The following is a 16,953-nucleotide window of genomic DNA, read 5'->3' on the forward strand; positions in this document are numbered from 1 at the left end:
CATCAGCTATACAAGCAAAGTGGTTGTATGTATGCATATAATATTTAGGAATTGATTTTTAGATTGTGTTTAAGATTCTTTTCATGACTTTCAAATGCCTTTATGGCCTCATTCAATGGTACCTCAGTGAATTGATTATTAGGTATGTTCTACCAACAGTAACATGTAGGTCATACCCACTAACTAAAGAGAGGCGAGGCTGCCTTTATTTACTCTGGCTCTATGCTGTGGGTTTCTCTTCCTAGCAACCATGAAGACATATTTACATTTAAGAGAAGGCTGAAGATCTATTACATTTCCATTGCCAACATTTGACAGATGCTCTTTATCCAGTGTCCTCCCCAAAAAAATTAACCCGTGACCTTGGTGTTGCCAGCACCTTGCTCCCCCTAAGCACCACATATGCTGCAACACCTATCCATGTTCCCAGTAGCTTTTCATTAGCTATAAATAATCATTTGTGTTAGTGTGCCAATTTTTCTGGTCATGCATTTATATTTTGTTTTACATTTAACTTTTATTCTATTTTATATCTTTCTTTAAAGCACTTTGTAATGCTTATTTTAAAAATGCTATATACATAAAGCTTAGTCTTTATCTATTTACTTACATAACTATTTAATAACCTATTTAATCTTAGCACTATTAGATTTGGGTGCATCCCATGGCCCAGTATTTTACTTATACATTTATAATGAATTAATCATTATTTGAGAAATTTGGATTCTAATCTAATTCATTCAGATTTGTATGTTCAGATATTCTGAAAATACAGAATAGCAATAAAGGCCTCTGATCAGAGTTATTGTATCCAGTACGTGCAGCAGCCTAGTGAAAGGACAGAATATAAAGTCAACAACATGGCACTGTCAGGTAGTACTTGGACACGCATTTGCACGGCAGATGGAAACAGCTGTGGTGGACATGATTTGAATTGCCTTCTTCCAAGGAAGATCTCAGCGCCATATGCTGTGTCCTCGTTTCCCCTTGATGTAATCTCTGCCTGTGTCCAATGAGGTCAGCTAAAGTTTATGTATGAGTAAACAAACAAACAAACAAATGCATAAATAATTACTGCTAGGTTGCTCTCATCCAAAAGTGGATTTCAGGAGATTGGATTTCCCAGTATTGGGGTAGCAGTGTTCCAGCACATACAGTCTGAGGGAGATACCACACAGCCAAGCCACATACAAGCTGCATACCTGGTGTCATTCAAAGACCAACTTTGCTACAGATAGAAGGATGCAGAATTTAATAGTAATAACAATCTTAGAAAATCACTCACCAGCACAGATTCCAACAGAGACTAAGCAAATGTTAAGATACAACTGATAAACTGATATGACTATAACAATCTTGTTGGTAAATCTAATTCAGAAAAAAAGTCTACCTTACCATCACGTGAATGACCAGACATTAATGGAGATTGCATATCGGTAACATTGCTACTGTTACACCACGTTACTAATTTTAAGTATTCCTGTAATACAAAATCATTTTCTTCAGTCACCTCCTTACTGGACTCCATTCAGCTCATTGTAAATAACTCTCCACGAACAAACAAGACAGTAACAGTCCTGCAGTGCTGGTATTCACTCTCATTTTTGAAATTGTTAAGCCGAATAAACCGACTTTTATGCTTTGTCACGATCTTTCCAAAGACAGCAACATTATTTTCCTGATGGCTACACACAAAACAACAGCTTAAAATGGAGTTAACAAAGACAAAATGATGCCTTTGCCCCTTTTATTTTCTTTTTAATTCTTTTTCAAGAAAGGAGCGACAGCGCATTCTTGAACACACAAAATGGGCTTGGTTTGTAGAAGAGCACACAGTAGTCTGCTGTAGCGTACGCTGCACATTTGGCTTGGTTGTTCTATTTTGGACTTTGTGGCATTTCGCCTGTAGTCCATGAGCAAGACGTGCTATGCAAAGGTACGTTTTACGTGTCTAAGTGTGTTAAAGTGTGAAAGTAAATGAGAGAATGAGAAACCCGCATCGATAGGTGTTAACAGTGAACAGTGTGTGTCAGCTGTGTACAGGTGCTTTGTGATAAACAAACTGCCTGTTGTACATACAAAGAAACATTTTTAACATTTTTCTTTATCATGAATCAGTAATTTCACTCTGAGTGAGTCTATGCAAGGTTATTACTCTCAGAGGAACATTAGTGTATTTCAAAATATGCAACTCAACAAGGTAAAAACAGCATTACAAAGGTGAATTCTGGACTCAACACTAATTTCTGGACTGTGGACTACTTTATCACTGTAAAATTGGGCAGATAAAAAAATAGTTCCTTGCATAATTCAGACTTCCAAAGCTCTTCTCAGCATGTTTCCTGCTTCTCCCAGAAAGCTGTACAGAAAAGTCTAAGTGCCTCTTTTATTGTTCCAAAGTCATATGTTTCATTTTCATTTTTTGGTCTAGTTCAAGACTTTTAGGAACCTACAGCTGGGAAAGATCGAATCCAACTTCCTCACTCATTCACTCACTCTCTCGCTCACGCATACACACACACATACAACATCACAATCCTCTGTAATAACACAGTAGTTGGCTGAGCTTTCGACTAGCAGGTTGGCCTTCATTTTCTTTACCTTGACTGTTGGTTTCTTGGTGGAGAACCCCCGGAACCACCCTGAAAGTGTAAGGTAAAATGCAGTGTGAGTTTGGAGAATCAACACAGAATAGTACAAGAGCCAGCTAAGATATGTGACAACTACTACTACTAAGAAAAAGAAGAAAAAGGTTTATCAATAAAAAAAAAAAGTTATATTCAAAATATGCTGTGGAAGCACAGTTATGAGAGATATATGTTTAATAAAGCATGTTGGAAAAAAAACAGAAGAGCTAACAAAATAATATGACAACATATTTTAGAAGATTACTTAAAAAATGCTTCCGTTTTAAACTTCTGAAACAAATTTTACTCTCATTCTTGTTCTCTTTCTCTTACTCACTTGCTCACTTTATATTAATGCAAAAATCTTCATATCAATATTAGGAATTTCTATTCTAACCATTTCTTTACCTTATGTCTGGTTAGCAGTAGCTGTGCATTGCTTTATAACTTCAAAATTCCTTTTCTAAATCCCTTTTATCATCTCCGACTTTTAGCAGTAACCATACATCTATTAAATGCAGGCATCATCTCAAGCGTTGAAAGGGCTTAAAATAGACCTTAACTTACCTCATTATATTTCACCTTAGGAAGGTCTGAACTCAAGCAAGAGGGCAAGAAATGAAGCCCAACCGATATTTAGGCATTTTATTAGAAAGTGAAATGTTTCGTCAGTAAGCTCCACATGTACAGAATTACAGGTCTCTCTGAAAGAAGGGATGGAGTTGTAAGTTTAGGAGGGCTATAAGTGGAAGACTGAGAAATAGATGGGGACAGAAGGGCCCAGGTTTTGCCCAAAGGTGGACACATGAAAGCCAGTCAGTCACCCCCCTCCGTACTTTGTACTATGGAGTTTGTACTACTGTCATATGAAGGTAGCTGTCTTCCAAATAGTGGCCACAGCAGATAATACTGATGGACTGTACTGGGGGGAAAAGCGATACAGTATCGTCTGTCATGAGTCCTGATCTGTATGCTGGGTAAACGTCTGTGCCCATCCACCAAGGCTGTCTATCCACAGACCTCGTAAGCTGCCTGCACAGATGCCCCGGTGTCGTATGAGCAGGGTAAAGCTGTCTGAGCCATCTATATGAGCGACTTTCGATCACTGAGGCAGGGACTCAGAGCCGCGTGCTCAGAGCCACCAGATGGCTGCTAAGATCGTACTGATGATAAAGGTTTCTGCCTCGCGACACAAGAAGCTGTCTCCCACATGCAGAGGAGTGCGGTCTGAGCCACACGCCCTCTCATCTCATGCTCTGGAGAGATCCACTGTCAAATTGGCACTTTGCCGTGGGACCTAGTCAACCAGTTGGGAACGCAGCAGACTATTCAGTCAGACAATACGTCATTTATGGCCTAAGCCCTCAATTTACAATGTCGCTGCACATCACGATAACATGTTATCAGTGCTAGCTTTCAACCTGCCAAGCCTCCAGGGCTAAGTGAACCACTCTCTATTGATGCATTTACCCAGGGTCTGAATATCTCATGTGTTTGCTTTCAGAAGCCCTCCAGAGAATGTTAACTATTGAACATAAAGCCCTATGTTAGGACAGAATTATGTACGTAATACTGTATACTGGGATTTAAAGTCATAATACGTGCATACTCTTAAGTGGGGCATGACCAAGCTCTCCTGCGAGAGACTGCTGCACAAAGTACAAAATGCAGAGTTATAATACATCTCAGTGGCAAGCAGGACACACCTAATTCCCCTCCTCCTCTCAAGTCTGTGCAATACCATCTCAAGTCTAGCAGAAAAAGAATCATAAGACATGCTTGCCCAATGGCATATGACCAGGCAACAAGCTGTGGGACCAATTCCAAATCTAATTTACCCATACGCTCACATTCCTGTTCAATCTCATTTATCGATTTCTTCTTTCCGACCCTTGGCCTTCATCTGGAGGAATCCATCTGCCTTGAACTGAGCATATGATAAATAAGCATCACAACATAGAACTTAGGGATTTACTCTTAATAGAAGCAGCTTCTTTCATTTAAAAGAGAGCACAAATAATCTGTCTTAACCTACCACCTAATTGCTGGTGATTAGTAGGGGCCCGCAGTAATTAATAGGGACCTATGATGGTGATGCACTCAATTAGAGAATGGGAAATCCCTTGATCCATAACAATATGCTAGAACACAAAGTGGTATTACAGAAGAGGGTCTTGGAGAGGAGACTCCAATTTTATCCCCATGGCTTTATTTTGCAAGGTGATGGTGTGGGCATGAAGATCAAGTTCACTTGTAAATTTGCAGAGGAGCATTAAATGTCAGTTCTGTTGTCCAGGAAAGCTCCCCAGTACTGGGCCATTTTGGCCATGTGCCGCTGATGACCATTTGCTACCGTCTGGCTGAGATGAGAGCAGAAAATATTCATGGCCGGCTAGCTACATGGTAAGCACCTGTGGCCATCTGTCCCAGACTGCTCGTAGCACCTGCCACATTAACTGACTGTGGGCCGCATTTGTTAGCAAACTTCCCATGTGGCCTCAGACTGGGCTGGAGATTTGTCGCAAAATTAAGTGATTGTCACTTATTATTAGGTGATTCCCCTCTATTGCTATCCGCTACAAAGACCATCAATTTATCTAAGGCTAAGGGACTGTGAAGTAAGTGTCACGGGATGCTCCCCTCCCCTACGGCCTGCAGAGGGGGTTCACTTATGTTTGTAGCCACGCCCCCATGAAGGCACGCATTTGTACATGGTTAAGTGTTAGTGTGTGTCTGGCTATTTAAACTCCCGTCAGTGCATGCCTTATGGTTGGTCATTGTTTGTTTGTTAGTGGCTGAATGTAATATTAGTAACCATGTTTGTTTAGCTTGTGTTAATGTTAAAGTCATTAGTGTTAAGTGTGTCTGTGTTCATTGTTAATGTTCTTTGTGAGAACATTGTGCCACCACTGTCTTTATGTTTTTGTGTCATTAAATGTGTCACATGTCGAGAGAGTCTGTGCGTCCTGCTCCACACCCTGCGGCACTCGGGCATTCTTTACAGAATGACCAACCACTATAGGACGCCAGCTCCCTCGGCCAGGGACGGACTTCCTAGTGGGAGGTGCTTAGGCACTCCCCGCACTGCCGCCTGGATCCTTGGATATTGAGGACAGGACTGTGACCGGTGTCTGCGTCCACTCCTGAGGTGGAGGGGAATACCCCCAGGAATTTCTTGGGGTGGGGCCTGGGGCTATCGAGCCTGGGCCGAAGAGGGCGGTTGGGTGGAGCCAGCGGGATCTTCAGAGGGCAGGGCTGAAGCCCGAGTCCCTTCCCTTCAGTGGACTTGCCAACGAGACTGGAGGGGTCCGCCCCAAAGTCTCGGAGACAAACTGCCTCTGGGGCACTCCTAGAGCAGGAGAAGGAGGACCATTCAGGGGAGGAGCACAGCCAGAACTGGGACAGATGTGCACCCCTGCGTGTCCCTGGAGGCCGGGGACACGGTTACAGTGCTTGCGCTGACTGCAGGCGCTGCAGCACAGTGCTGAAAGTGTTTATATGAAGGCGCTTCTGTCTATGTATGTATATGCCCATTGTCTGTCTGTGTTTGTAGGCGCATTACTCCATTGGGAAATCATAGGACTGACCCGAGAGAGGCAGGCACTCTGCCTCTCTCCCTGTCTGGTGAGGGTCCCCCAGATGGGAGGTTCCTGGCCTGCCTTGTGCTGGGTGGGCACCGGGCATGGCTGTACTGTGTGTGTGTGTGTGTGTGTGTGTGTGTGTGTGTGTGTGTACAGCAGCCTGGAGTTCGCTATCCTGGAAGGGGAAAGCGTTGGGAACCACATCCCTAGGGAGGGGTCATCGTCAGGGAGTGTCTCCCCCCCTGCATGTTTCAAAGAACTTGCCGGACTGCCCTGAAGGAGGCAGAGATTCTGCCTCCCAACCCTCCTGTTGGGAGGTCTCCCGGGACATCGGTTCCTAGCCCACTTCATGTTGGGCGGGCACCAGGCAAAGCCATCCTGTGTCTGTATGTGTACACAGCGGCCTGGGGTTCGCAGTCCTGGGATGGATGCATCGGGAGCCGTACCCCTTGGGAGGGGGTTCTGTCATGGGACACAGTAAGCATATCTGCTATAGATATAACACAGGCCAGTATAACTGATGGTGTTATTTAATTTAGGAATCATTTCACCCAGAAATGCTAATTTTGCTGACAAAAATACTATCTAGAGCCAATCAACATTATGCCAATTAGATAATGGTATCTCCATTGACAACCACACCATGAAGAAAAAAACCTTGCAAAAATCTCAAAGTTTTGAAATGATACAATCACCGTTTAGAAAATGCTCTTTTAAACAAATTATGTAGATTTATTAGCATAAACACGGTAATAGATGGTGCCATCAATCTCCTTGGATGCAGAAACTGGGTTACCAGACAACCAAGACAAGTGTGACTGACATCTGCTGAAATGTGTCACTTGACTCCCATGAGTGCTTTTATTAGAGGGAGCTGGCCTTTCAAACCTCAGCTGTTATGATCACAACATGTCTATCACAAAGTATGGCTGGTTTTCCTCACACTCCCAACACCTGAGAGATGACATACAAGCCTTTTCATCTATGGCATTTGGCAGACACCCTTATCTTGCAGCTTACATATTTATTAGTGCAAAAATCAGCAAGGGAATCAAACCCATGACTCTGGTGTTCCAGCTGCTCAAGCAGGTGCGCTACGAGAGCTTTTCTGTTGACCTCAGAATGGCAACGAAATTGTAAAAGATTCAACTTGTTTTTATACAAGAAAAAAGTGTATTTACAGTGCACTGTGCAAGTAGACAGTGGCACAGTGTTTTGGTTGCTCATGCTCTATCCTTTACTATCAACAGAGATGATGTCATATGCTTTGCTTTCCCAGCGAACCATCCACTGCCTTAGACCACAATGCAATGTCTATTACGGCAGAAGTGCAGGACAGCTTTCCAAAAATCAGTGAGCCAGGTGAACTACTCGCCCCGCAATTGAGGGCTCTGGTTAGTCTCGCAGACTGAGGTGAAAGACAACGCTTTCCTCACCTGACCCAAAGCTTATCCACCCATGTGCACAGTCTGTATGTCCAGCCATCCATGCCTTGCCTTGCCCTGGACAACAGTGACATATCAGATTATGTTTTTCCGCTGGTGAAGCCTGATTTCACTGCTCCTAGAGTTCCCGAACAAACGCTCATCCACTAAATGAGGTACTTATTATCTTTCTGTGTCATTGCCAGTATAGAACCTCTCTTCAGAAACAGTTTAATCCCTCTGACAACACTAAATATCATCGATAGCTAGGAGCAACAGGCAAGGCAAGTTTATCTGTATAGCATGTTTCATACAAAATGGCAATTCAAAGTGTTTAGGTTCATTATCTCGTGCTGTCTCGCACATGCCAGCACCATGGGTTAACAGAACAGATGACAGGAGCATCCCACCATCAACCACAGATCTAAGATGACTGTGTTTGGGTTAGAGGGAGAGACAAAAAAAGCTTCAATCTTCTTGATGTCTAGAACTCTTCCACACCGAAAAATCTCTTTCGCGTACAAGGCAACTCATCACTGAATGGCATTGATTCCAGCGAGCTCCAGGTTCGGGTGCCATCCCTCATCCTGGGCCCAGAGACCTGAAATGTCAGGCTGAAGCCATAGCTGGTGATAGCGGCGGAGAACGAGCATTCTTTATGACTGACCTTTCAGCAGCAATGCACGGCAACAGAGCCACTTTTCTTTCAGAGACCCAGAGGGACCCGGAACCTGCACTGAACATGGCAACAGGAGCACTGCACCTGTGCTGTGTTTTTATTGTTCTGGGTAACACTGAGAAAGCTAACATGCTTTTTTGTTTTTTTCGGTTGTTTTGCTGTTTGTTTTTGATTTTTTTAAAATTATTTTGTTTAGTCTGTTTTAAAGATTATAATAGTTTAAAGATATTTCATAAGAAGATTATTATCTCATCTTACCAAATGTGGCCATTTTTTCAACCTCATCAAACTTTCATAAAAAGGTTACTTATTTAAGTGACACATATTGATTGATTCACTGACATTGCTGACCTTCCCAGGTTGGCCCTCACAATGTGGAAATGTGTATAATCCAGGGCAATCGATACTAAATGCAATCCACTCTAACCTCTTCCTGTAATGTCCTGCAGTGTTTGCCTAGGTGACCTGCACTGCAGTGCTTTTGCAGTTACCAGCAGCGTTTCCACTTCCTCATCTTGGCCCAGACTGGAGCGCTGCCCCACGGAAGGCCCTCCACTTCCTGGTTTCGCATGAAAGGCTGTGGCTAAAGTTGTGCCAGTCACCCTCGTTATCTGAGAGGGATAACATCCAGGCTGCGATGGCTTTATGCATTAATGCTAACTGTATTAGGGTGATCGTACGTCCTCTTTTTACCAGACATGTCCTCTTTTTGGGACAGAAAAAAAAATTTATCTTGGGATTTCTAAAGGCATAAGATGTCTGGGATTGGGCTTTCTTTTCATGTTGACATTGACTTTCTACTGTTGTCCTACACTGTACAGCTGTTATTGCTTTGCTTTGACCATTCTTTATAGGTCCCGCCTTCTCACATGCAACAAACAAACAGTCAATTATATACATGCAACCATTGCTCCGACTGCACCTCAGCATGGGTGTATAGCTGCTTCATGATAGTGTATGGCCAGAGAGGATACATGAAGTTTACCTTCTATATGATCTTTTGTATGGTGCCTTAAAAAGACATAAAAAGTGCCCAATCACAGAATTGATAGTTATGTCTGAGCGTTAGGCACGTTAAATGCGCAATCACAGAGCTGATAGTGATGTCTGAGGGTTGGGCTTAATAAATGCCCAGTTACAGAGTTGATAGTGATCTCTGAACTGAATGAAGTCTACTAAATAAATCTACATATACATACAATTCATTTCTTTATAGTTGTTATGTATGCATGCCCCCTTAGTACCCCAATACAATCCTCCTTACTGCAAACCAAATATGGTCACCCTAAATATCCATACTTTAAAATAACCTTAAAAATGACCTTAGAAGAAGCTTAGTGTTACTGTAAATTATAAACATTGCATAGCCATCATAATGATGTGCATTAATAAGCCCAGTGTTTATTCAATCTCTTCAAAGTTTAACTCCGTAATCCTGATACTTTAACAAAAAACAACTCTTTGCATATGATTAATGCCCATGTTTCTGCAAAACCACCCTATAAATAATTGCATGGTTGTATAATTCTTGGTAGGAAAAGATGTATCAGTTGCATTATATCCTTGCACATCCTGGATCATCAATTACAGACTGACTGTCTAGATGAAACACACACTCTGCTGTTCTGACAGTACAGTTTAATTGCCCGAGGCCTTCTCAGAAGCTAAGGCTAAAGTAGTAAATGTACATGACAGCGTGGGGATTTTCTCCAGCCTTGCTCTGTTCCGCAAGAGCGACTTACCTTCACACTTTTCCAGGATCTGGATGCTTTCGCCGATCTCCAGAGTCAGGCCGTGAGGCATACAGCCGCGGAAGCCGGAGATCACTGGGAAGGACAGATAGGAAAAGAGGGGAGCATGAGCAGGTTGTCCAGGGATGCTCATTGTACATGAATGCTACATCAGCATTTCAGTTACCTTCCTCTTCTCCAGGGCCTGTGGAATATCACTCTGCTTCATGCCAATGTAAAGTTAACAGTACCAGTAACAGTATCATTGCAATAAAAAATGAGACATAAGAAGGCACACAGTGTCAAGAGATTTTGGTTTTGAAGCAATGCGGTTGTCTGGAGAAGAAATTTCTGGAAGGACAAGGCTCCCTCTGAATTCGCAGGCTCTGTGGACCACTGGCATAACTGCCAATCTTTCTCTTTTCTTTTGTCTTATGCTACACCCCTAAGAATAAACTGCATTCCCAACCTGGTCATCTCCCTACTGCAGACAGCCGCTGCCCAGCTCAACAATCCCTCTGCGATACTAGCATACAACATTAACTTCCTCACCAGCCTCCATAAGTATTTTTTTATAAGCCTTTTTGTTTGTTTGTTTTTCCTCATTACTCCAGGACATTGTAAAAGCAACTGAACAATGACTATTTTGTTAACATCAAGAATGTCAGCTAGATTTTAAGTGTTTGCATCTATATTGATAGAACTTTTTATGAAGTTTAGGGACAAAAAGTAACTGGACATATGATCCATTTTGAATAAAATCTACTTAAATGTACTTAATGTACTCTGCAACCCATAGAAATCAAAAGACAGTCGGTATCTTTCTTTGTGATGCTGCCAAGTCTGTAACGCAGTCATTTCTGTTCCTGCTTGTTTCAGGGCTTTTTGCCTTTGGTAAGTCTCATCTTCCATAATTGAAATGCATGCTCAAAACATTTTACTATTTTGGCCTTTAAAAACTCTCACCCTGTCTCTGAGTTACTCCCAAAACAATCCACATTACCGAATACAAGACCTAATGCAAGTTTTCAGGTCATTACAGGGTCATAGTCAATTAACTTGCCTATAGTTAATGGGTGTTTAGGCACCCGATTGGATATGAGCACTTTTCTACACTTCAGAATTCACTACAGAACCACTGCTACCATTAACTGTCACTTCACCCATTTAGACGGGTGAGCAAGTTACACATGTTGCCATTCTGTTTCAGAGAGAAACGGGACTGTACATCATGAACATCTCATTTTTTCTCCACACTTCACTCATTCCGTCACTTTTGTCACCTTTTTGCTAACTCTCTTGTGCCTGAAATAATTACAGAATAGCATACGGATGGCTGTGAAACAAATTTGGCATCAACTGTCCAATTGTTCATGGTCCCATAAACAAGACTAGGACTATAAAAGTAAGAAAAGGGCAGTAATTCTGAAATGCTTTGCACAGTATGGACATGCATGACTTAACATGTTTGCCGTGGACATACCTGCAATTTAAGATAATAACTATTGTTTCAATTTAATGTCCAATATGATCAGCCTTCAAATGCGGTCCTGTGTATGCACACCCCTGAAGACTACAGAGACCTTACTGAGGTGATTTGTGATGAGTCATTTCTTCTGGTCAGCTACTGCGTCAAGAAAAAAACAACAACATAACACTCATTTACAAGGCACATCTTAATGCTGTCTTTCATGCAAATGAATGTCGGCATTGAAATAAAATACATCAATTAAAAGTAGATGTTCTTAATGAACAGTTTTGGTATAAATATGTGTGTTCGAGAGTGATAAAATCTTTGTAAAAATGACAAAGATTCTGCTACCATGGTGTTTTTCAGGTTTTCATCTGAAATAAGCTCTATCTTGGAAAATGTGCCACCCACAGCCCAGTTGATTATATTTGAAGGGGATAACAATGATCTGACAGCCATAGTGCCAATGTCCATACCCCCAACTGGACTTAAACAAATGGACTACAGTGGGCAGAAGGTGAAGCCAAAAGAAGTTCTGAAACAGGGCATATTGCTTTAACATTCGGAAAACCCCCACATAGGAAACAAGAAACATAGCCCACTGGTCATTTGCAAAGATCAGGTCACCTGAATACCAGAATTCATGACCAGCAAATGCATGTTCAAATTAAAGCTATCCAGTTGCCAGGACAATGTGTTATAAATAATTATTTAAATTGTTATTTCCATGCCACTGATATAGAGGCTATCCATATTCCTTAGAAGAAAAGCCTATAGTGCATGGGGTTCAAACAAGATTAAATCAAACAGAATGACTTCAGTTTGGTAATCCTACTTGAAAGCTGTTTTCCAACACAGAACAGCTAATTTGCAGACAGGAAGACACCATCTGAAGTGCCTATCTCTGTCATTTTCCCATCCTATTTATCATTTGTAATCTATCTTGAATGGCACCAGAAGAATATTTAATGCTAAATAAAAACGTGTGCTCCAGGTTCCAAAGCTTGAAGGAGAGGTGACAGAAATCTGTTTGCAATGAATAATTCAAAATGGCATTAAAAGTGCTCTTCAAAAGGGACTTCCATCAAGAAGATGCAGTAAAATATTTTCATAATTATGCTGTTAGAAGGACATTGTATGGTTGCCATTTTGGACTGAAATAATAGGCTAGGTCTGAATATATTTCATGAAACATAATCAACTGAAGTGCTAAGTAAAACACTTTAGAGATTTTTAGGTAAGAATACAATCTGATAAAAATAAACAACTAGTACATAATATTATTCATAAAAGAATAAGAATAAGCAGAATCTCCTTTTAAGAAACACATTTTCAAAATGTCCTTCAAAAATCGTAACAATGCTAAAAAATTAACCAAGGCTAATGGGCGCTATCACACCTCCCATTAGCCATCACAGTAAGCATTAGCTATCACGGTAATCAATATCCACCAGCGTTTACTTCCATTCCACACATTTTTGCAGAAACTCTTATCCAGAGCAACTTATATACTTATCATCTTTGTTTTCTTGCCATTTTCTGCTGAGCTATTCGGACAATGGAAACTTATACTACATTTAGGCTACTACTGATGTCCTACTGTTAAAAATCCGTTGCTCGGTGATCAACCAGTTAATCTAATAAAATACATTAGCAGAACAGCTATGGCAACATAAAAGAGAGTGAAGGAGGAAAACATCATGACCCCAGAAAAGGATTAGATTTTAATTAAGGCAAAGAGCTTGTCAAATTAGCATTCGATAAAGTGTCTGCCAGCCCCAGAGTACATGGCTTGCAGGGGGGTCATGAGTCTAGCTGTTTATGAGATGCAAATGTCCCCATGATACTAGGAAAACAAGAAAACCAACTGCATTTTGAAGACAAGGTTCAGATTAGGTTTAGGTTTAGATATCATTGTTTAGCTACAATTCTGCACAAGTCAGTTGAACAGGCTCCCTCTGTGTGCACACAGAGTGTGTGTGTGTGTGTGTGTGTATGTGTGTGTGTGTGTGTGTGTGTGTGTGTGTGTGTGTTTCTGATTTGTGCAATTTACCAATTACCTGGAAGTATTTTGACAGACAGGAGGCTAGCAGAGCACCAGTCATAGTCAAGTAAATATTTAAAATGTTTGTCCGTCAGCAACACAATAAACAATTATTGTTACAATTACAGTTTAACAATTCTCCAAACATGTGATTTAACCTTAACATAATTCTGTGCTTTTCACACATCCACTTAGTGCTGAGGCTTATGCTAATATAAAGGTCACATAAATGACACAAACATGTTGTTCATAGTTGTTTGTGCCGTGGTTTCTTCCTGGCTTGTCTATGGCAATTCCAGCCTCTCTGGTTACTCTGAGGACTGCAGCTGGTTCATAAAACATGCAGCGGGTCTCCTCATCCCTTGACCATATCACCCGTCTTCCAAAATCACTACCCACTTCCTATCAAGGCTCATTTACCGTATGAGATTCTCCTCCTCATGTTCAAGGCACTCCTCTTACCTCTCCTCTCCTAGCAACCCCCCCCGACTTCTGCCAGGTTTCTCATCACTCCTACTCTTCATTTATACAGTGCCAGATTCCAGGCTTTTGGCCTATGGAATTGTCTCCCTCAACATAGAAGGTCCTTAAAATCCTCCCAATTTATTTGTGTGTAGGGTTCTGTTTTGTTGCGATGATTTTTTTTTTTTCATTTCTGCCCTTGAGTTGAAAAATGTATTATATTATTATTAATATTATTATTAGCAGTGTTGGTCAGCATGGATTCTTAGGTAATGGATATGACATCAACAAAAGGCAAAATGACCTATTAGTCATTAATTATATAGCATCAAAGAATCAAAAGAACTGGAAGGGAGCTTTACATGAGATGATTTTATATTATTATATGAAAAAGCAAATATACAAATACAAAAATGTAAAATAACTTGCACCTACTAATCCACAGGTAGACCAGTGGTCTTGTCAAAATAAATATATACATATTTATGTATATATATATATGTATATATGTCAGAAGAAATTACAGCATCTTACTTGTTTTTTGCAGGGGGGGGGGGGGTTGTTTCTAGTCAGTAAACTTGTACTACAGCTCTCTTACACTAGATGGCAGTCTGTTGAGTGCCCATTAGGGAATCCCCTCTCTTAGACACTTTTTTCATATTATATTTCCATTGTGACAAATGAAAAATTCTAAAACATATAAACAAAATTCTAAAACAAGTATAGATCCTACTTTACATTCTCTGGTTCAGATTACATGATTCAGACAGCTCAATAATTTTACACAGAGTTCTATAAGCACTGGGAGTCAACATGGCATGTACAGTATATATATACAAGTCAGTGATTAGCATTATTAGTACTGCTGTATCAATAAATCTCCAGTTATTATTTCTATAAATTTACATCTATGTTGTTATTTATATAATGATATTACTGTTATAAAACACAAGTGTCATATAATGTCATATCATAAGGATCTACAATGAAATAGTATCATCAATTCTCTTATCCAATGCCAAACAAATGTAAGCAAATCAGCCTAACTTCCCACTGAATTCAATTTGAACTTGCTTATGCAAGCCCATGGTTGATTTGCTGATCACAGATCACCACTACTGGATCACCACTACTAGTATCAGGTGCAGAAAACTGATTAAGAACTGGACACAGGATGTGATAAACAGCATAACTTAGCATAGACAAGACATGGCCTTCACTGGGAGGAGCAGGTGTTAGAAATTGCTTATAATTGCCAGTTGCAATTCAGATTCCAACACTGCTTATACTCCCGAATTAATTCCACACAAAGTCTGGCTGTCGGAACAGCTACAGTCATTGTGGAAGATATGCGAAGCAGGAAGCTAGCGGTGAGCAAGAAGAATCACATGTATGGAACATTCTTGTATCACCATAGCCTTGAGTAACAAAGCATTGATCATAGTGCTGTTGTGATGGCCTCTCGGCAGAGTTGAAAATGACCTGAAAATGAAACGCTGTACATGAACCCTGATATATATAAAAGTGTTGTACAGTCCTGGTCCACAGAGCGGCTCAGTACTTTTGAGCATCTTTAACAAGAAACTTGGCAAAGAGTTCTCACGACAGCCTGAGGGTGACCATAAACGGAATCAAAGAGAAGACTGGAGCAGCTGTTGCACTCTGCTTTGAGTAATTTGCTTTTGCGAAGTCCATTTTACCACTACCCTTTGGAGCCAACATTCACAGTCTAGGAACTGCCTGCTACTACAGCAGGTGAACTGAATAGACCACCCAGCATGCATCACCCCGTGCCTTCCCAGGGGGTGGATAGTGGGGGCAGAGCTTGTTCACTGACACTGTCCCAAAACTGTAAGTTAGGTTTTTCTCCATAAAAGGTTTAAACAAAGGTAAGGTAGTCTGTTTCTAGATAAATAATGTAATATATTTTCAGCCAACCTAGACTGTTTTACTTTAGATGTTTTAGAATTGGTTAGGATACATGGTTTATCTAAATTAATCATAATTGTGAATGAACTGATTAAACTGATTTGAGCTGATATTACAGTTTTTTTCTGAATTGCTAAAACACTAAACCCCATTATCGGAACAAAACTGTCAACTGCCAAAACCCAATTATCAAATGAATCACTCCTTTTGCAAAATAGTATTCACCTAGTTAGACATGGTTTTCAGATCTGATAAATGCTTTTTGCAAAACTCTAAACACATTCTCTCTGACAAAAACACATTCTGCACAATGGTGCACTTTAATGCAAAATGGCACACACTGGCCACAAAGTGTAAATGTATCTAACGCACTATTATCATTGTTAAGACACTACAGGTCAAAACTGTACACAGGTGTAAACACACCTGAAAGTTACAGTACAGTAATAGTATACAGTGGGATAGTGTGTTGCTCTACCAATACCCTAGATAGGGGACAGGATAAAAGGTATTAGAGGAAACTTGCCATTACAGTATTACACTATGCACACCTCTAATACTGTAAAATTACCTCGATTTGTAGATTTAAAAGATGGCCACACAAGGGTGAACGGACTTGTGTGTTCTTGCAACAGGAGACTCAATGTGGTTCAACAGAATGCAACTCAATTGCATGAAATACAACAGGGGTTTATGAAGACAATATACATTTTGAATGGATCAACAGTGTGAGAATCACTGACTGCATCCTGCAATGCAAGCAGATACGAATGAAAAAAGCATACCACATACCATTAAGTGCAACTCAGAAAGATTGAAAGAGCAACGATATCAATATGTGCAAGTAAGTATAAAGTACAGTTAAACTCCATACTAGCATAAATGAGGTGAGACATGATGTGTGTCATGCTGTGTCACAATGCTGTGTTTATGCATTTAAACCCCTGTCGGTGTGTGCATCACTGTCGGTCATTGCCCTTGGTCACATAGCCTTTGTTCATGTCCG

The 16,953-nt window shown here is 40.7% G+C and overlaps 1 protein-coding gene across 4 annotated transcripts in view; it reads right to left on the reverse strand.

The window, feature by feature from the left end:
• The window catches only part of dock3 (dedicator of cytokinesis 3), a 157,251-nt gene that overhangs the window by 112,521 nt on the left and 27,777 nt on the right, over positions 1-16,953 (reverse strand). For all 4 annotated transcript variants that reach the window (XR_014119320.1, XM_081705151.1, XM_081705152.1 and 1 more), the window contains exons 2-3: positions 10,054-10,137; positions 2,602-2,642 (exon numbers count right to left, since the gene is read on the reverse strand). Coding sequence is in view for 3 of the 4 variants with exons in the window: in XM_081705151.1 (XP_081561277.1) it covers positions 2,602-2,642; positions 10,054-10,137 (125 nt within the window). In the remaining variant the exon portion in view is untranslated. The remainder of the gene's footprint in view (positions 1-2,601; positions 2,643-10,053; positions 10,138-16,953) is intronic.

Source organism: Electrophorus electricus, chromosome 22 (genome assembly GCF_041902795.1).
Source record: "Electrophorus electricus isolate QZ-2024a chromosome 22, ASM4190279v1, whole genome shotgun sequence".
NCBI lineage: Eukaryota > Metazoa > Chordata > Actinopteri > Gymnotiformes > Gymnotidae > Electrophorus > Electrophorus electricus.